Source organism: Cydia strobilella, chromosome 20 (genome assembly GCF_947568885.1).
Source record: "Cydia strobilella chromosome 20, ilCydStro3.1, whole genome shotgun sequence".
In the NCBI taxonomy this organism is placed as follows: domain Eukaryota; kingdom Metazoa; phylum Arthropoda; class Insecta; order Lepidoptera; family Tortricidae; genus Cydia; species Cydia strobilella.
The window spans coordinates 9626039-9648162 of NC_086060.1; the positions used below are offsets into that span (position 1 = coordinate 9626039).

General features: G+C 35.3%; 1 protein-coding gene across 2 annotated transcripts in view; it reads right to left on the reverse strand.

Moving 5' to 3' along the window:
• Positions 1-11384: 11384 nt before the first annotated feature.
• Positions 11385-22124, reverse strand: part of LOC134750494 (uncharacterized) — a 38494-nt gene continuing 27754 nt past the window's right edge. The window contains exons 3-5 of one of the 2 annotated variants that reach the window (XM_063685675.1): positions 20095-20287; positions 14533-14774; positions 11385-11940 (exon numbers count right to left, since the gene is read on the reverse strand). In XM_063685675.1, coding sequence (XP_063541745.1) covers positions 11867-11940; positions 14533-14774; positions 20095-20287 — 509 coding nt within the window. In that variant the 3' untranslated portion in view covers positions 11385-11866. Of the gene's footprint in view, positions 11941-13357; positions 14775-20094; positions 20288-22124 lie in introns of those variants that run through there. The other variant, XM_063685674.1, reaches the window with a different exon arrangement.

Sequence of the window (22124 nt, forward strand, 5' to 3'; positions counted from 1 at the left end):
AGTAAAATGTAGAGAGTAGTCTTTTTTATTTTTGAAATTGCGTATCTATGACAGTATTAGGTAGTCTGTGATAGAATGAATGCCCCTTATTTTGACTGCCACTAAATTAATATGCTTCGCTACACATTAATTAATTTAATCGACAAATTGGAATCCAGACCTTGAATTTTTAAATTTTTATGACATACTGGGTTTGGTAAATGGGTATTTATTGCTACAGAATTCAGCCATATTCAACCTGCTGCCTTTTTAGGTGGCGCGCCAGGTGATCCTGATATAGATACATAACCTACCCTTAACCTAATCTTGGCAATCGAACCTCTCCTTTAAGCAAATTCTTCTTGCGGCCCGGGGCTACAAGGCAAAACTCTTCATGGCTATCCAACGTCTTTATGGCCATCATAAATAATAGATTGAGTATAGCTGTATAGATGATTACTTATAAATTTATTTCAAATGCAGAATAGACAGTATTTATAAAAATGTCTTAATTACAAAAAAAAACCCATTGTTTTATAGAGAAATTTCACCTATATTTCAATAATCCCTCCGAAGTTTCTTCCTCTTCAACTGAAGTACCCTCTACACAGGGGAAGAGGTGTAAAGTCCAACGGCGTCATTCGTAAACCTTTGTCAAATCTAGCAAACCTTTGATAATCCTTTTTAGGGTTCCGTACCCAAAGGGTAAAAACGGAACCATATTACTAAGACCCGTCTGTCCGTCTGTATCTCATCAACCGTGATAGCTAGAAAGTTGAAATTTTCACAGATGATGTATTTCTGTTACCGCTATAACAAAAAATACTAAAAAATACGGAACCCTCGGTGGGCGAGTCCGACTAGCACTTGTCCGGTTTTTTCGTGTTTGTCCCTATCCCTCATTCTGACTTTGTTTTTTAGAAAGACACAAAATTTAACAGAGGTTTGTAAGAGTTTCTTAAGTTTTATGAATAGGGTAGGAAAAACTAGTGATTCGAGTTTGACATCCGATCTGATTTGAACTGAACTGAACCACAAGCTCACCAAAATATTCCTGCAAACACCAAGACTCAACTACGTAAGATAGAGCGATTTATTACAGGAATGCCTATATTAAATGAGATTAATTAAATAATATAGGTCAAACAGACAGCCCCAGGTGCAGAGCGTCCATGGAACAAGAAGAAACATTAAGACATATTATTCTCCTAGACTGTAACCAGGTAGAAGTAAATACAGCAGCAAAATATCATCTAGGGAATCCGTGCACACTAACAGCAGACAGCAACCTGAAGACTTTGCTAGATTTCGTGGAGGAGCTAGGTTGGTTAGAGTAGTACTACCTCGTTTCACGCAAAATACGAATAAATAGGCAAAATCGTTGTCGATTTGCGGAAAATCAGCAAAACTAATTAACTAACTAAAGTCCAACTATCGCTATACAAGAGTTCATAACTTTACACTGTCTTGTACTTACCGTCCACTGTTGTATTCGTCGTTTAATTTTGCTCTTACTACTTCATTGGCTTAATAGACATATTGACCGGGCTATAGACCGTGATTACTTTTTGTATTGTTTTTGAGCTCCCGATATCACGGTCTGTATCCCGGTCAATATAAGTTATTGGCTTAATATAAAACTGTTATTGGCTTAATAGTCCTGACGGACAGAAGATATTTTATTAATACAAACTGAACCAATCATTTCATATTTACCTGTAACTTTTCGGTGACCTAAGATATGACGAGGAAAACGAACTAGTCCCATTAATGTATAGTTTTCCCTTTGGGTTAGAAGGTCACATGACAGTCCTCTTCTGAAAAATCCAATGCCTATGTCAATTCTTCGGATTTGGAAGCGGACCCTAATCAAGCGGCTCAGGCCGCCCTAAGTGAGCTATGATGATGATATAGAAATTCTCTTTGTAAAGCCATTAAACAATACCATAGGCAATTTTGATATCTGATTTCTGCAGAAACTTCCTGTATCGCACAGCTAAACCCCCGCGATATTTCCAGACCGATAAGACCTTCAAGAAAAGAGCATACTCCCAAGATAAAGACTAGCAACGCACTTGCTAACCCTCTGGTGTTGCAGTGTCCATGCTCACTCCGCGGTTGGGAACCATGTCGAGCACTCGTGTCGAGTCATTCCATCTCATATCTCACCGCTCACCGCACTTTAAATCGTCACAATTTATTTCCTATGACTCCCAAGTAGTCAATATTGAGCCCGGCTCCCTAAGGAGAATTCCACCAAAGAGAGCACAGCTCTGATGTGGCTCCCCCATTTTCGGCCGAAAGTGTGAGAAGAGCTGAGATCGAGGTATCCATCGGCGACGGTAATTGCTTACCATCAGGCGATTCATCTGCTCGTTTACCTCCTATATCATTAAATAAATATCAGGGGACATCTTACGCAGATCAACCTAGCCCCAAACTAAGCAAAGCTTGTACTATAGGTGCCAGGCGACGATATACATACTTATATAGATAAATACATACTTATATACGTAGAAAACACCCATGACTCAGGAACAGATATCTGTGCGCATCATACAAATAAATGCCCTTACCGGGATTAGAACCCAGGACCATCGGCTTCACAGGCAGGGTCACTACCTACTAGGCCAGACCGGTCGTCATTAAAAAACGACTGTTGATGGTATACCAAGTGTCTGTATTGTGCGCATACTATTTTTGTTTCAGACAAGGAGCGTTACTTACGAGATCTTCACCGACTCTCACCACCACTGGAGAAGCTGGAAGCGCAGTTTAGACGATATAATACAAACGTACGAGAATAGTCATAATTTAACTAGTTCCTAATAAATTATTAATTCTACTCTTTGGTTTTTAATTTAAATTAACACTGAACAGCAATAAAAAAACGGCCAAGTGCGTGTCGGGCTCGCGCACCGAGGGTTCCGTACTTTTTAGTATTTGTTGTTATAGCGGCAACAGAAATACATCATCTGTTAAAATTTCAACTGTCTAGCTATCACGGTTCATGAGATACAGCCTGGTGACAGACAGACAGACGGATAGACGGACGGACAGACGGACAGACGGACAGCGGAGTCTTAGTAATAGGTCCCGTTTTTACCCTTTGGGTACGGAACCCTAAAAAGGTAAAAAATAAAATTATTCTGCACGGGAAATCTGAGCACATAGGTACCATTTTTGTTAAAATGGTTATAAAATCATACTGTTTAAGTATTATGAAGGAAGGAGTTGTTTCGTATGTAGAGGAATTTCTTCATTCAGATTAATCTCTGTCGCTTCTTTCCGTTTTTACCAACATGTTTACCACTTAGATGGTTTACGTGAATTTCTTCAAAAACTTCCTGCTTTGCTCAGCTACTGTGAAATGAACTGTTGCCTGCCGATACGACCTTCAAACCTTCAAGAAAAGGGCATAATATCATCCTAACAATTGAAATCCGTCTGGTGTTTTTGCAGGTCTTAATAGGCTATGGCAATTTCTTACCACCAGAAGAGTCATCTGCTCGTTTACCTCCTATCTTAATTCATATGAACATGATATGTAAGACTCATTTGATACGGATTATAGCAAAATGTATATAATATTAAATTTACCCCGCTCTTGGTAGTAACAGCGTACCAACCAGTACCATTCATATTCAATTGGATTCCAATTTACATCTTAGTTTTATTGGAACTGAAGGTATGCTATTGATAATTTTATTTGCTATGCTTTGGTATACAGTTAACAAAATGAGCCGATAATATTATTTTATTATTCATTTACCTACATAAATATTTACATGGGTGAGAGCTAGCATTATTTGTTGACACGCCTAATTCGGTGATACAAATTTTGAAGTGACACCCAGAAAAGCTAGTGAATTAAGGCCTTTTAAATGGGCCTTACGGCAAAGCTGCCGAAACCGCGAAGCCGTGAGGTCCCGTTTAAAAGGCCTAATTCACTGGCTTTTCTGGGTGTTAGTGGCTTGGCGGCACAGGCTTTAGGTTACTTTTCGCTCATGTCGCAAATATGGACATATTTGGTATCAGTGTATTCAGTGTGATGTCCTGAACACAAATATAGATTCTTACAACTATCACCTAGACTTCCGGTTCGAACGCCACCTTGATAGTAGCCTCGTGATTAGTTCCTTTGTTTTTTGCTCATTAATATTGTTTAAAGTGTAATATCGATAGCTTTATTATACAATAATCTAATGTGGTAGTGTGCAGTGAATGGAGAATTAATCTCAAAGCGTGTTTAACAAACAAAAAACCAGACTTGTCATCTCATATATTTGTGTTCAGGACATCACACTGAATGCACTGATACCAAATATGTCCATATTTGCGACGACATGAGCGAAAATCGATTTCCAGAAGACTTCTAGACCAAAAACCACCGTACTATGTCATGCTTTAAAACTTGTATCACCGAATTAGGCGTGTCACCAAATAATGCGAGTTTACCCTAATAATCATTTATAGAGAGTAATTAGATTTATTAAATAAATAATTAGATTAATAACTCTTCTGTTGAGCTACCTAAAGTTAAGGTCGAGGTTACTGTGGTGCTTAGTCAATATGTGTAAAAATGTCCTATAATATTTATTTATTTTATTTTATTTGTATTTATTTTTGTGTAGAGTATAATTTTCTAATGGAAGCATTATCTGCTTAATGATTTGAATTAGCCAATTCCCAGGGAAAATATTTTCATAATTGACAGAACAAATCAGAAAAAACCGAAAACATGGTTGGTACAGATGGATGTACGTATTGAACTTATGGACCAATAGTTACTGTACTGTACTAAAGTTGAGTAAAACACTGATTTACTTTCACGATTTTTACTCATTATTATTAAACGTCGGAGCTAAATTTAAAACTTATTTTACGCGATAAAGTTGAGTAGTTTTATAGTAGGTACGTTGTTTTTAAATAAAAGTGATCTTAATGCAGTTAGTCTGTCCCTTTTTTTCCTGAATAACATACAATACCGACATCATAACATAGCATTAAATTATTTTACGGTTTAGACTCACTTGTTTTAGTCACTCGCGCGACATGTTTCGGAGAGCCTAGGTCTCCTTTCTCAAGCACTAATAGTGCGAGCAGCGTTCACGACGACCGTGTAATCACCACAGATGACAACACAACAACACAACAGTTTAAATTCGATCATAACATAGTTTATCCACTTTTTCATAGGCTTAGTTTATGTTAAATCCCCTAAGGTCATAAAAAACTCATAACATAAATAATGTTTATTTTATGTTCAGGCACGTTTTAAAAAAGTTAATTTCAGCGTGCCAACATATGGCCCTCCCTAATGATAAAAGCATTTGCTACACTTGGCTCACTTTGTATTCATGGTAAACTGCAGGTAACTTTGACTCACGTCGTTGTTTAATTTTCTTTGCACTTTTTAGCGAAATAATATTTATTTCATGGTCTATTGGACTCGTTGGAATGTTAGCGTGCGAAGTAACTAAGGACGTGATTAATGTTGTAAGAGGTATTGGAAAAATAATTCAATAGTATATCGTATTCCCGTGCATTTACGATTTTTGACGACCGGTCTGGCCTAGTGGGTAGTGACCCTGCCTGTGAAGCCGATGGTCCTGGGTTCGAATCCCGGTAAGGGCATTTATTTGTGTGATGAGCACAGATATTTGCTCCTGAGTCATGGGTGTTTTCTATGTATTTAAGTATTTATATATTATATATATCGTTGTCTACCCATAACACAAGCCTCCTTGGGCTTACCGTGGGACTTAGTCAATCTGTGTAAGAATGTCCTATAATATTTATTTATTTATTTAGGGTTGGTTTGGTTAATATACATACCGGCCAATAATAAATCACCTCCATGTTTTTACGGTATAAGTTTTGTTTTATATTTGTGATTGACTTCCACCTCACTACTATTATATAGGTATAGTCTATTAGTATTCCTTTGTACGAGCGATAAGAAAAATTGGTCTCATGTAATGGTTTTTTCATAGATTAGAATGCATGGTCAACTAAGTTTTTTTAATACAGCGTTTTTAGTAATATGCTGAGTATAATATTCACAGTATATCATTGCTGTATTAATCATATGTGCCATTTTCAACCAAAAGGGTACTTATTGTCGCTTGTCAGAAAGGCGCTATTTCCATATAGCTTCAATTAGAAATCAACGTTAACGTTATCGACAAGCGACAATGTGGTACCTTTTGGTTGAAAACGTCACATATATTTGTATAAAATGACTAGTAAAATATGCAATTTACAAACTGACCTATATGGTTTACTCTATACCTACTTACAAGTTTATACAAAAACACACAAAGGTGATATATTATTGGCCGGTACGGTACGAAGAAGTGTAATATCCCGACAAATGTACGAACCCGTAAAATTCTGACATTTCCTGGACGGGATTTTCCCTTTACGGTCACGAACAAATCCCTTGTTCCAAAACCTTTCGAGGGCCATTAGCCCCTTAACTCGCTACAATATGCTGTAGCTATTAGCATAACCTACCCTTTTCTCTGCCCAACTCCAAATTTAGCCTTTTAGTGGTTAGTTGAGGCTTCTAAACACCCTGACACTCGCCAAGTCCCCACCCCCCCACCCGTCGCTATCCTGATAAAGGACTAGAAATCCTTACATGTCAGGGAAAATCCTTATATATTATGGCAACTCTAAGCACAATAAATTCTGATTTAAAAACTAGTTTTCCAATTGATATGATGGGGCGGAAATAGTTACATATATGGTGTCCACCTCTTGTTTATCTATTTGACGAGTCAAATGGTTAGTTAATTGAGTAATCACAAAAAGATCTTTAATACTAAATTACCAAAACAAAATTATTATACTTAATTAGTGTTCAGGATCACACGAAACTTTAGACACTGAAAATGCTCCATGAAATATACGCATAAACAAATTTAGAGGAACGCAAAAAAAAGGTTTAATTACTGGATTACAGCCCCTAAAGTAATTTTACACTAAGTAATTAAACTTTTTCTTGCGTTTCTCTAAATTTGTCCATGAGTGTATTAAGAACATTTTTTTACTATCACATTATTACACTATAATAAGTATTAACATTATTGATACTAATTTTTTTTGGATAACCTGTAAACCCACCTCCAATTGAGGGGGGATTTAAATCTTCTCGAGGCAGAGGCGTAGGGTTAGAGCCAATGTAGCTTTATTTGACGTTCATAAGCGCATTTTAATATGCCTACTTAATAATAAACTATATTTATCTTTAACCTTGCTTAAACAAACAATTTAAAACATTGCTCGCAGAACTGATGGCCGGTGGGGCCGGAAGGTTCTGGAGTGGCGTCCGCGTACCGGAAGACGAACTGCCGGTAGGCCTCCAACGAGGTGGAGCGACGACCTGGTGAAGGTCGCGGGAATTCGGTGGATGCGAGCGGCACAGGATCGGTCGGAGTGGCGAGCCTTGGGGGAGGCCTATGTCCAGCAGTGGACGTCTATCGGCTGACATGATGATGATGATGATGATGATGAAACAAACAATAACCTGTAAATGGTAGGCTGTGGTAGGCGGATGATAATAATTATTATAAAAATGATATCGCAATGTGTCTCGTTTCCCATCTGTATCAGATTTCTTGCTGTAATGGCCTCATTCAGAGACCCGCTAAATAAAAAAGACTGACAAACCTACAAACTAATAAAGCTTATTCGTAAGAACCACCAGGTGATTGAGTAGTAAATTGCGAATATTTGAATAATATTGTATTTGCTAAAAAGCCACAGCAATAATTAGATTGTGTAAAATTGAAAACAAATTTCCCTGATAATTCTCTAAGAACAAATTGAATTACTTTCTATGAAAATATATATTTTTTATTTCGGTTTACCTGAAAATTTATAATCTAATCATATTGGAAGGTGGCCAAGCAGCTTTACCAATAATCAGTGATGGATGATTTTGTTGCTACGCCGCGGGATCTAGTACAATTGTTTGTATGGATATAGCAGTAAGCCCGCAATATGGACTGATTTTTTTTACAAAAATGCTAAGTAGTGTTGAACCTACTAAAACATTTCATAATATAAAAAACATTCGTTTTTACCCCTAGTGGCAACGAAATCCCCGATCACTGCTAATAATTAAGAAAGTAGATATCTTGCTTTTATTTATTATTTATTATTATTTATTTTATTATTTTTTATTCATTACATTTCACAGCATAACAGTGATCCAAAGCACTGTGAAACCAATAGACATTTCATACACATAGTACACAACTCTAAATTAACATATAACAGAAGAAGGCCGTTCATTCCTCGTCTCGCAGAACCTCAAGCATTCATAACACACGTCCAACCATCCACTCGCAAACACATCACAGTTTGGTGCTGATTCGAGGAGCGAGTTTAGCAGGTGCAAGGCTTGAACAAGCGGTGATTTACGGCGGGACACAGTTCGTACTGGTGGCAGCGCTAACAAATGGCGACAACGCGGTCGAAACAGAACTCTAGTCGGTGAGGGAACATATAGACGCAGCAACTGAGCTACTAGTTCGGGGCAGTCAGAATCCCCACGTAAAATACTACTGGCTAAAGTACATAGTCTGTAATTTCGCCTCACCTCAAGTGAGTTAAAACCTAATGTACCCTGCAAAAAATTTTTAGGGTATAAAAATGGGTAATATCCGTACATTTTTAAAGACATGGCTTGATTGTCTTCATTTTCATCTCGCTTAATATCAGATTCAATACATGTATATTTGTGCCATTTTTAACCAAAAGGGTACTTATTGTCGGTTGTCAATAAGGCGCTATTTCCGTATAGCTTCAATTCGAAATCAACCTTATCGACAAGCGACAATGTGGTACCTTTTAGTCGAAAACGTCACATTTACACGGTATGCCATTAGTTAAGTATGCTTTAATATCAACTACTTACTACCACTACGTATGCTTTTCGGTGAAGGAAAACATCGTGAGGAAGCCGGACTAATCCATAAGGCCTAGTTTACCCTCTGGGTTGGAAAGTCAGATGGCAGTCGCTTTCATAAAAACTACGCCTACGCCAATTCTTGGGATTAGTTTCCAAGCGGACCCCAGGCTCCCATGAGACGTGCAAAATGCCGAGAAAACGCGAGGAAGATTATGATGACTTTAGTACCCAGTCTTTATTACTTACTTATCCTTGATTTCGTGGATGGCAAGTTTATTCCCTTTTCGCTATTATGTCATTCAAAATGTCAGCCCCGTGATATTTAAGCTTGACAAGATTATATTAGATATGCCATATTATATTAGATACGCCATGAGATAGTGTCGCTATAAGCAGCTTACATAAAATGGCAAGGTATGTCATGTATAATCAAATAAAATGTCAGTACAGTTTCATTATTTTACTTACATATTTAGTTATATACCTTATTCGACGTTTAGTTGCACTACCTGTAGTCACGGATGTCTGACGTCCCAGCAACATGTCAACGGAGATAATAATACTAAACTCATATAATTATATTTTGTATTCCGGAAAGTACCACCATGCTCTACAAACCACATATAATTTAATTGTAGAGTATGGTGGTACTTTCCGGAATAAAGAAGACCTTAACTCTATCCATTTGACCATACTAATAAGGGAAGATTGTCATCAGAAAATATGTTTCAATATAATCAAGGTATCCGTTGGTGTAAAAGAATACAAAAACAATATCCAATAATCCTTACAAACGTATAAACTTCAATAATTATTTATTGCAGAATTTGTAAAACGGACTTAAGTTTTGTTTGAGTGGAGTTATAATTTCGGACCGTTCTTGTGTAACTAATTAAATACTCAAAGACAGTTTTTTTTTATAATGAAGGTAATTTTGAATCGTTAGGTTCAAAGCCAGTTCTGAGGAGAAATGAAAAAGAATTTAAAATTTACTCCAGCCGTCTCATATGTATACTAATTGAATGTATATTCAACTTGATTGTAGTTTACCTAAGCGCGTGCTTTTCCACAGAAGGATGGAAAAGTGCCGAAGAGATTTTAATGACGCTAGTTAAACATGTCTTTCAGAGCAATGTAGGTACATTCAGTATAATTTCTCTTACACCTTGATCTTGCATTATTAACAAAAAGTTTAATTTTGCTGTAATTATACAAAAATGTGATTACCTTGTTTTAGGTTTGAAATATATTTTTTTACTTCGGTGAGTAATTACAAAAAAAAATATGGTAGAAAATTATTTTGAAATGAAATCTACATAGGAGAATAGTTAAAACAAGTTTATTTAGCTTTTTAATAAATATTTAGGACTAGACCGAATGTTGAGCTGCCCGTAGTGGGTTATAATGAATAGATTGCGAAAAAATATAATTATAGGTTTAAAGACGCTGTAACGGGTTCGAAACGTCGGGATGTATTATAAATTCAATTTACGCGATATAATCCATTTTCATAGTTTTATTTCATAGATTTAAAGAGTTAATTTTACCCCATTTTGATTGATTATAATGTGTTACCTAAATTAGTCATACATGTAGGTACCTATACGAGTAAAGGTGGTAACACAATAATTTACGAATTGAGAGAATAGTGGACGACCGTTCCTCCATACAATCGTAGTCACCAAGCATAGTTGAAAAACTAAATCAAAAAGAAAATAGGATGTTAAAAAGCTTATAACTTACATTACAAAATCAAAAAAAATCATACGAACTATCAGAATATTTTCCATACTTTGTTAATTAACATAAGTACGGAAAATATTTTCCATACAAACGTAGTTATTTTCCAGAATATGAGTACGTTTATATAGAGACGTGGTTACGGGACGTCGTCCTTTGTCATATTAAGGCTCAATGACTGCCTAACTACAAACTATGAAATTATTAATGTAACGTTTACTACTTAGATTGAAGTTAAAATGTAGGTGACATTTATGGTCCACAATTTCTATCTAGGTACATTAAAGATTTAATTTATTTTTATATATTATTATACTGATTATTTCATGATATATCACTACTACTGGATATCACGCTTCACTTGTACCACTGACTAATTAATTCATCATCATCATATCAGCCCAAAAGGCATCTATTGCTAGACTTAATTAAAATTACCTAAAAACTGTAATAGATGTCATATATTAAAGAAAAAGTGACGAAGCCCTCCAGTGGTGAAGGCCGGATTCGAACCGGCGTCTTTAGCTATCGCGGCTAACGCCATAAACCCCTAGGCCACCCCGCCACGGCGGTGCCCGTCCGAATTTCTCGAGTATATGCCATCTTACCTAAGTAGAAAATTTTCATCTATATCTATAGAAGGTTTAAATAACAAAGTGCTGAATGATAAACGATGAAATAAATAAATATACGAATCAATGTCTTTACAACAAAACAAAGCTTAGATAAATAAAACAACAAATAAGTTTCTCTTATTTATTTTAACGTGCCGCATAAATAAGCCTTAAAACAACTCTTACAATTAAAATAAATTACCTAAAACAATTCGAATATTAAGTCGACGGGCTCGCACATAGAAAAATCAGTCTTTCAGAAAAAACGTCCGGGCAGAAAGCGCAATGCTTGAAATTCAAATCAAGAAAAGAACAATGAATTTAAAACATTGCGCTGAGAGAATTGCTAAATGTCAGATCACCACGTTTATCACAAAAAGGCAACGGATCAAGCTGACGTGGTGATCTGACATTTAGCTTATTAACAAAATCAATTGTCACTTGATCGCTTAACCGCTGTCTAACGTCCAGATGTCCAATCAAACCATTGCCATCTGCATTTGATGCATCTGATGCATCTCAGGCATGACCATGGGCTGCCCCATCTGCCCGTACATCTCCATCCCGGGCATGACGTACATGGGCATTGGCATGGATGGCTGGCTGAGGGCTAGGTCTGGAAACCCGAATAAGCTCTTGATGTAGCGCGCGATGTTCCATAGGACATTGGACGTCTCCGGAATCCTGCACAATTGGAAAGCATATAGTATTTTTACAAATATCAATTCAAATGTTGTTACAGCCACGGCCAGTTTCAAAAGTTTACTAATAATATAGAGCGTAATATCAAGTGAAAAAAAAGATTGATGTGGCAACTCATCACTTTTTAAATTGTAATATTTTTTATCACGTCACGTTTCAATTCACTTGATACTATGACAAAAGATTGTTAAATCACTAGACTTATATTGACCGGGATATAGACCGTGATTACCTTTTGTATTATTTGACACCCACCCGCTATCTTCAGTCACCCGTGAACATGATGCATGTAACTGCGTCGAAATATCGGGAGCTCACAAATAATACAAAAGGTAATCACGGTCTATATCCCGGTCAATATAAGTCTAGTGAAACTAACCGTGAATCATTCAAAACTCTAATTGTTAAATCAATCTACATTATAATTAGTAATATTTATTTAACATTTAACCTAAATATGAAGACGTTTATGGCCATGGTTGTATATTTTTTAATCTAATCAGATCTGTTAGTAAAATAGACACGTTAGAAAATTATATATTTTTTTGAGATATTTATAAAATGTTTTTTTTTTATAAAATTAAGTATTATAAGTTGTTATTTTGCAAATCCGACATAATCATTAATAGCTCTTTTTTTAATACTACGTCGGTGGCAAACAAGCATACGGCCTGCCTGATGTTAAGCAGTCTCCGTAGCCTATGTACGCCTACGCTTTCGACGTAGTTTAATGACATACCCGGCCTCAATAAATTTTCATTAAATAGCACTAAAAAACCAACCATACGGTCTAAGTAACTTCCTGGTACAATTTAGACAAGGAAACCCTACTATTATGTATTTCACAAAACATGGAGGTTAGTCCCAAATTTGATTTAGGCGACAAGTTGGAAGTAATGGCGAACGCAGCACCTGGCATTTTGGCTTGAAAGCTGATGCGATAAGATAAATTACGCACAGTTAACATTTTGAATACAACAGGCGCGTTTTTATATAAATAAACATGTTAATATTAAAAAGCAATCCTGCTTGGCTGATTATTTTTAAATATACAGTCACGCTCCGTGACTGTTAAGCCATTTAGGGTTCTAGCTAAATTGGACAGTACATACCGTAAGTTTTGAACAACCAATTAAGTTAGGACCCTAAATGGCTCAACGATCACGAAGCGAGACCGTACCTGATCTTAGTGGCAATGTAATTTGATCCTTCAATTTAAAGAAACGTTTAATTTTATAATCGTTCTACATGAACAGTAAAGCGGAGTTTACCTAGCGAGTTAAATTTGAAGCATGTAATTTTGGGGATTATGTATGTTTACATGTCTATTTTGTTAACAAATCTGATCAAACATAATGAGACAATATAGATCACAGTAACAATGACAAAAAAAACAATCTTCATGTTAGAAAATAGTACATGTAAACTGTCATCTTATAGTGATCAAGTTAGCATAAGTATTTATATACATTTTCATTGATATTTACAAACCTTTATTACCCGTGTATCTATTTAAAAAAATAAATGCAACATTAAATGCGTAAAACCACCACCATTTAAAAATAACATGACATAAAAATGCTGTAGTTTAATGCTTAGTGAAAATGTTTCTTGTGTATCGTCTTTGGCTGTTCTGATCATCTTGCGTTTCTGATTTCTTTTTCTTATGCTTCTTCTTTTGTTGTTTCTTTGGTGGCATATAAAATTTGCCGAGATCATCAGATACGCCCATTATGCCGTCTACAACTTCAAGAGTTAGCATAAGAGCATCATACGCTATTGTGTAATACCGTGGTGGACCTTTAGATTCCATTCTAAAAAGTTGTGATACCGAATCCATAGAAAATATACTACTTATATAATCAAAAAAACCCCTGGCTGTGTTATATTGCCTACCTTCAACAGCGATGGTTGAATTACGAAATGAGTTGGTGTATATTATATCAGTGACTTCTCGTTTTACTGGAGTCCTTTTTCTTTTTAGAGGAACTAGTGGAGTTATTTCAGTAATAGGATTAATATCATTCGGAATAGTAGTATCTAAATTAGTGACAACAATAGGTTTCCATTCACTAGATTCATTGAAAGTAGACAATACATCATTATTGACAATGTTAGTATTCGAAGTATCTTTCTTGTATGGGATCAATCTAGTACTATTGGTTTTGCTATAAAATGAGTGAGGGTTCACAAAATATTTTACTCTAGGATAGTAATATGTGTTAGGATAGTTATATTTATACTTTTTAGTTTTAACATAATCGTGGAAATCTTTGTTATTTTTCATCTTGTCTAAGTCGAGTTTCAATTCGTTATATTTCTTAGGCCTTTGGCTCATTGACTTTCTATAGGTCGTCTTTCGTTGTGCAATGGTCCTTGGTTGCGGCACTAGTATTTCTCTAGGTTTTTTGACCTTTTCTTTCACGTCCTCGATGCTCTTCGTTGTGGAAACGTCGGATGTGAGACCACGAAAGGTCGCTGGCATGGCATCGTAGAAAACGTTAGCAATGGGATCAATGAGATTCTTGAAGCCACCGACGATTGGTTCGATGAATTGAAGCAGTTTAGACTTACCATCCCATCTCTCTGACGCCCTGGTGGAGTTGACGAGTAAGGTGGGCTGTTGCTGAGACTGCTGTGCACTTGCATCATTCTGCTGAAGCAGCTCATGAGAATGAGGTGCTAAAGCTGGATTGTACATCTCCGGGCCGAATTGGGCATTCATCCCTGGGACGGAGTATGTGTGCTGCGATGAAGCGCTCGGGAAATCGATTGGGTATTGCGAGTAAAGGTATGGATGGTTTTGTAAACCGACGCTGGAATGTGAAAGAAATAAATTTCTTTTACTTAGGTACTACTTCCGCAATTTTACTAAAGAAACCGTAAGTTCTTTTGAGATAAAGAGCCTTAATTTAACTGATACTTAACTAGTAATGTCGTCGTCAGAAGTTTAGTCACGTCAATGTTGTTCAAGCTCGTTGTTAAGTCCCGTCGTCAACTCAATAGTCCATCTTGTCCGTCGTAAAATAAAAATTGAACGCAGAACGCATAACATCGATACTACCCGTATATTATCCGTATCCGTATATTACTGTTTTCTGTTACAAAAATGTTAAGTTATGGATTCGAGAATTATAAGTTCACTTTCTTCTTTTCTCGAACGACAATGGTCACGGTATGCACACAGGAATTTGTACGTAATACAGATTATGGATACAGTCGAAAGTTTTCTTTTTAATTCCAGCAAACTGTTTGTCACGTTATCGTTAAGTGAAATCGTTGGATGAAGTCGCTTGGTAAATATGTATGTGTAGCGTCTGTGCGTGTATGTCAGTCTAGTATTTCTACGTTTGCTTTACAATAAAGAAAATTGATAAAACAAAATGTAAGAACAGTCTTATAATTGAAATCAGTAGCAGTCGTGCGTACAAGTCAGTCAGTTCTACTACTCGGTTCACAACGATTGATCTAATGTAAAATTCGTCTGTGTAAAATAATAATATTATTTCTTATTTCTTATCTCATATCCTTATTGTATTTTCTTATTGTTTAGATAAATCGCTGTAAGGCCCAATCTAATTTAAAATAAATTAGGATTTAAAAAATCTTCTCAAGAATGTCAAGAAAGTAAAACGTAAATTAGAAATTAATAAATAATTATATTTTTAAATGAACGTTTTACATACATTTTGGAACGAAAAACTACTTAACTTTGCTGACATTCTTAAGAATTTTTGTTCAGTGTTTTGCAATTAAAATACATTACTGGCCAAACACTTTTACCACTTTTTTGTTGCATTACGAACTGCAACATGCTATTTTGAAATATTTTTGTCTCATAAGAAGGAGTGAGCACTTGTTTGCTCGAAAGAAAAATCCAAATCTATTTTTATGATTAGTATCATTTTTAATATTATGATTTTATACATCACTATTAAAAGTGAATATATTATTTGCCAGTAATGTCTTAGCTAATGAAAATTTCTAAAAATCGTTCGTTGTTTAAGGATAGCAACTAATATTTTTTACTCAACGTTATGTATAATTGATTGTGTTGAAAACAAAATAATTTATTATTCAAGAGCAAGTCGAGAATGTAGCCGCTAAATAACTTCTAATTTTAATAAACTGTTTTCATTGTTTTAAATGAATGAGAATAATTCCAGTATGCAGGTTTGCCGGCACTGCTTACTTATTAAAACATTTTAGTTGCAGCATTTAAATAGAAAATGAAAATAAATTGTAAATTAAATCGACGAGAGAGCTGTTAATTACGCTTTTAAGATAAGGGTCCCAATCCTTGAAGAAATTTAAAAAAAATTGGAAACATGTTATAAAGCCAATGAAAAGTTATTTAAAATTCAGTAAGCAATTTATTTGTCTGCGTAGAAAACTTATTTTTAGTTAGAAATAACACATACAAATATATTACTTTTACTTTGATTTACTACCTTAACACGAATAGAGTAAAGCCGATATTTAAAATACTTACCAGAATTTTATTTCAGAAATTTAGCCTATGTTTTGCATATTCTGATTAAAGATAAACCCAAGTAACTAACCCAGACGCTGAATAATCCACGTCCTTAATAAAATTGACTAAGAAAAGAAACTCCTAGGCACATTAGCTTGAAATTACCTAACTTTTGAGATAAACAAGTACTTAAATGTATTCAGAGCCGCAAAGTTGAGTTATTGAAGGATTATCTACTTAGACATAGAAGTTTGCGCAATAAAGCAGATTATTACTTATAACCTACATTTTTATTCCCGGGTTATCTAAATTTTACTGCATTTACATGTTTCTGTATTATTATGTAGTTAATTGAAAGCTACTGGCATGTCTGTAATTGTAATTACAATCTTATTGTAAATAGGTTACTTCAAAAAGAGCTCATTATACTCATTTCTATAAATTTCAATTTTGGCTCTATTTTATTATCAGTATTTGCACCTGAAAATATACTGTCCTTGTTTTAGTTGTATTATTTTTCTATGAAGTTACATATTTAGTACCAAAGGGTAATTAATAATAGTAGCGAAAAATAATCGAGAAAAAAAAGGTTGTGATTAGAATTTGACAGTCAAAGTACATGTTGCCGTTCGGCCATACAATATGCCGTAGTCCTTGTTGTCACAAGTTGAGGTTTGACAATTCTATTCCCACAAAATACTTTGTGCCAAACAACGCCATCTGGTTCGGCTTTCAAACTTGGAAACATTACATTATTTCTGTTACAACCTCAACAAATTCATATAATTTCAGGCTAATGTAATATAATTATCATATTATTCCGAGATACCGAATTCCACACGAGCACACGTGAGAAGAATGTTGTGTTTCCACGCTAATAAGAATTTAGCTCCATCATTTTGACAGACTCATTTTGTCTTGTGATTATTTATCTCTGAGCTACATATGATACATGAAATTGCTATTAGGTACAGATGTAATGCATAATTGTTTTCCATCGTATTTTCTCGGTAACGTTCGTATTTATCACGTCAATGTCAGTGCTTTATGTACCGAGACTGACTGAAATAGCAAGACACGTTCATATGTTTCCGTGAAAATACGATGGAAAAGAATTATGCACTAGATCTGTACCTTTTAGCAATACTATAGATACATAAAATGTAGCTCAAAGTACTGACTTAAGCTTTCACGATATTAAACATCATTATTTACGAAAGCGGGACTTTTACGCGAATTATAATTTTAATATAGGATATTAATATGATCTAGATTAGATATGGATCGGATCTCTCAGTGTCAAAAGTGAAGTCGAGTGAGTTGATTAAACAAATGTCACTTTGAACGAATAAAATCAGTGCAGAGTTAGCTTCGTTCGCTTTATTGCAATACAGAAGCGTATTCTGATTGTATTCACAGGTTATGAATTTGATTTGAATTTGTTATGGATAGCCAGAGGGATAAGTTCGCCTTTGTACTTAGCTTTTCCTAATGTTACTTATAATATGTGTTTTTGCACAATAAAGTTACTACTACTAAAATACTTAATACGTCTCACAGGTAGGAAATGACCGGTCTGGCCTAGTGGGTAGTGACCCTGCCTGTGAAGCCGATGGTCCTGGGTTCGAATCCCGGTAAGGGCATTTATTTGTGTGATGAGCACAGATATTTCCTGAGTCATGGGTGTTTTCTATGTATTTAAGTATTTATATATTATATATATATATATATATCGTTGTCTGAGTACCCATAACACAAGCCTCCTTGGGCTTACCGTGGGACTTAGTCAATCTGTGTAAGAATGTCCTATAATTGACCGAAGCGTAGCGAAGGTCTACGGTTTGACTCGCGCATTTTGCTTTTGTATGTCCGGATGTTTTTTGTATATTATATACCTATATCGTTGTCTAAGTACCCACAACACAAGCCTTCTTGAGCTTACTGTGGGACTTAGTCAATCTGTGTAAGAAATGTCCTATAATATTTATTATTTATTTTATTTATTATTTAAATGCTATCAGCATCTCAGCAACTCGCTGCAGGGATAATTTATTTCAGTTTATTTATTTTAAGATTATTTTTAATTTATTATTAAATTATTTTGCTTGTTTGGCTTCTATATGAAATCAAAAATTATTACGCTTGTAGTTGCTATCCTTAAAAAATAGATATCGTCAAGTGGCATCGGGATGTGTCAATAAGTTATCGATATGAACTAGGAAATGCTAACCGGTTTTAAATTGTATGGAAAAACCGGTTCAATTTCATACAAATAAAAACCGGTTTGCATTTCCTAATATGAACAAAGTACAGTCAGTTGCAGTACTAGGTGGCTAAACGGGGCAGGTATTCAAAAATACTTTCTCTTATTCATTATCCTATCAAAGTTTTGTTTTGTTAACACCTCGCTCTGCCTCTGCTTGTCCACTTCTGCTGCTGACTGTCGTCGCCCTTTCTATCTTGTGCAGACAAATGTTTTTGCAAATGACGATTAAATGTGGCAAGATTCACGATATTGAAACTAATACATTAGGTACTTTAATAGATTTTCTACAATATGTATAAGAAATCTTTTGACAAGGTATGTATTGCAAGTTATGTAGTAGTTGCTGCTGATGAAAATAATAATGACATTGTTATCTCTATTAATGAAGATGCATGTATCATGCCTATATAAATGAGCAAGTTGCGTAAAATATCAAATAATTTGGAAGTTCTTGGAAATTTCACTAAAAAAAAACATTTAGGAAATGAGAAATTTCGATTCCTACACATAAATTAAATATGGACAGATTCCGATTTTTTCCCAAGTGAAAATATCGCAATAGTCTAGTAGTAAATCAATTTTAAAAAGCAACGTAATAACTATGCACCTTCCTTGTTTATAAAGGTGCGTCCAGATTTCGAGGTCTACCGCAATTAGCAAAAAAAGGCCAAATTCATGTCAGGCTATGCATAATGCAGGGTTCCGTGCCTTCATACGATATTCATACGATATTAAAAATCCTTAAAAGGCATTAACGATAGGGAATCAGTAATCCGACACTTCAATTTCTATCAAAGAAATTAATGTTAGGAAGCCCATTTCTTAATGTGGCAACACTGTCCAGTAGCTGCACAGTGTTGCCGTATTAGGAGATCGGTTCCCTACTCATATTTTCTTGGACGAAACTTGAAGTGTCTCTGTCTGGTTACTGGTTCCCTGTCGGTCACTGGTGCCACTACGTTACATACTTTTAATGTTTTAATAAATTCTAACTCGATCAAGTTCAAAATATTTTTTGTGGAAGCTATATTTTTTAGTTTATTTCCTTTTCTATCACTCTTGATTTTCAAGCGATAGAGAAGAAAACAGACGAAAATTCGATATAATATTCCACACTATTGACCTAGCAAGCACTACTTGTTAAATAGCAAATACATTCGCGATATAATTACATTAGTCAGATTTGAACGCACCTTAAGGACCACCCCACACCAGTCTCTCCTGAGCGTCAGCGTCGGCAACTCTATGGCTGCTGCTTGACGCAACGTAGGCGCCACTGCGCAGGGACGCCGTATTCCATAGCGCTGACAAGCCACCGACGCTCAAAAGTCGTGGGGTGGCCCTGAGAAACTGTCTCTCTAGTTATCCATCCATAATTACAATTAATAAAACTCACCCTTGACCGTAAGTCTCATACAGCTTCTTAATCGCCATGCCAACTGTCACCATCAGGGCCAGCTTGCTAGCCACGTAGGCCTTCAGTGTGAGTGCGGTGACCAGTGCCATTGAGAATATGACCGCGCCGGCTGACTTCATGCCGAATATTAGTGGGATGACTGCCTGCAGTACCTTCTTCTTTTGTCGTCTTTCTGTAACATAATTATAAAACATATAAATATAAACTTTCCCAAGGAAATACCAAGAGTCAGTGCAACGCATTGGACTGACATGGACCCTATTTCTCTATGCTGATAATTGTCATCTGTCATTGACAATCCACCGTCCATTGCTGGTCAGATAAAAATTGTTAACGTTGGCCTCAAATACAAGGGTTGACAAAACCTACTCGCTAGTTTAGTCTTAGTACCTACAGTTGGGAAACTAGCAAACAATTGTTAAAAAAAATTGACAGCTTTTACCCATTTAATAATAAAAAATGTTAGCATGATGTTTTCGTCTTACAAATTAAAAAGTATTTCAATAATTTCATCTGAAAATAATTGACACTAACCTAGTTTCAAAGCTGAGCATGCTATTTACATTTTCACCGTGATTTAATGAACAGAAATTTGTCCCAAAACACGCGAATTCTCACCACATGAAACGCATTGTACAATTTTATCTCATTAATAAATATTTCCACTAGAAATATTCCTAGTTATTAGTGACGGTCGAACGGTTGTGTTCCCGTTAAAGGAAAGTAGGGTAAGAGCGGTTAAATGAAGTATGAATATCGAGAAAACTAGGCATGTTATTATTTATTATGTCCGGCGGTTGAATATGGCGCGAATGCTGTTGAGAAAACTATGAACAGTCAGTTGTAACGGATGAGTCACATTCAGGCCAATTCGAACGAGCACTGATATCAGAATGACATCTAAATTATGTCATTCAAATAATTATATTTAAAAAAATAAGTCGTATTTTTATACTTTACATATGTTTTAAATTTAAGACATATAAAGACAATGACATTATGATACTTAGGGTGTAATGAAACAAAAGTGTCCAATTTTGTCTTTCGAACTGTTTTTAGGGTTCCGTACCTCAAAAGGAAAAAACGGAACCCTTATAGGATCACTCGTGCGTCTGTCTGTCTGTCCGTCTGTCACAGCCTATTTTCTCCGAAACTAATGGGCCAATTAAGTTGAAATTTGGTATACATATGTAAGTTTGTAACCCAAAGACGGACATGTAACGTAAACAAATTAATTTTAAACACGGGGGCCACTTTTGGAGGGTAAATGAGAAAATTAAAAAATAAAGTTTTCCAAACTATATCCTGTTACATATCAAATGAATGAGCTCATTGTGAGAATCTTAAATATATATTTTTTATAATTTTAGGATAAACAGTTTAGAAGTTATTCAAGAAAATAGGCAAAAAATTACCATTCCCCCCTCTTTATCTCCGAAACTACTGGGTCAAAAATTTTGAAAAAAAATGCACAAAATAGATCTTTACCTATAGATCACAGAATAGAATAGAATAGAATAGAATTTCTTTATTTGCCAGAATACGTGTATAAGATGACAACAGAAAAGGTTTACATGTATCAGTATTCAGAAAAACCTATTAGAAATGTGCAGTCAAGCGTGAGTCGGACTTACTTAGGGTTTGATCCGACCCCTACGGGTTTTTTAAAGACATTTCACATAAAAATTACGTTTAAATTGTTGTAATGTACGGAACCCTTGGAACGCGAGTCCGACTCGCACTTGGCCGGTTTTTTACTTTTAGTAATTTGTAAACTAAAACATTAAGATTCGCTACGGTGAAAACAATCATCAATTGAAAGCGAGAGTTTTATGACATTTTAATAATAAATAAATGAATGACAGAAGCTAACATAAAAACCAAAATGCCTTCCAAAAATAAAGATATACAAAATTGTAACACTGTAACATGAAATAACAGATTTTTATAAGACAACTGAAATGAAATTTAAGTGGCATAATCTAGATAGATAAAAATATTTTGATAAT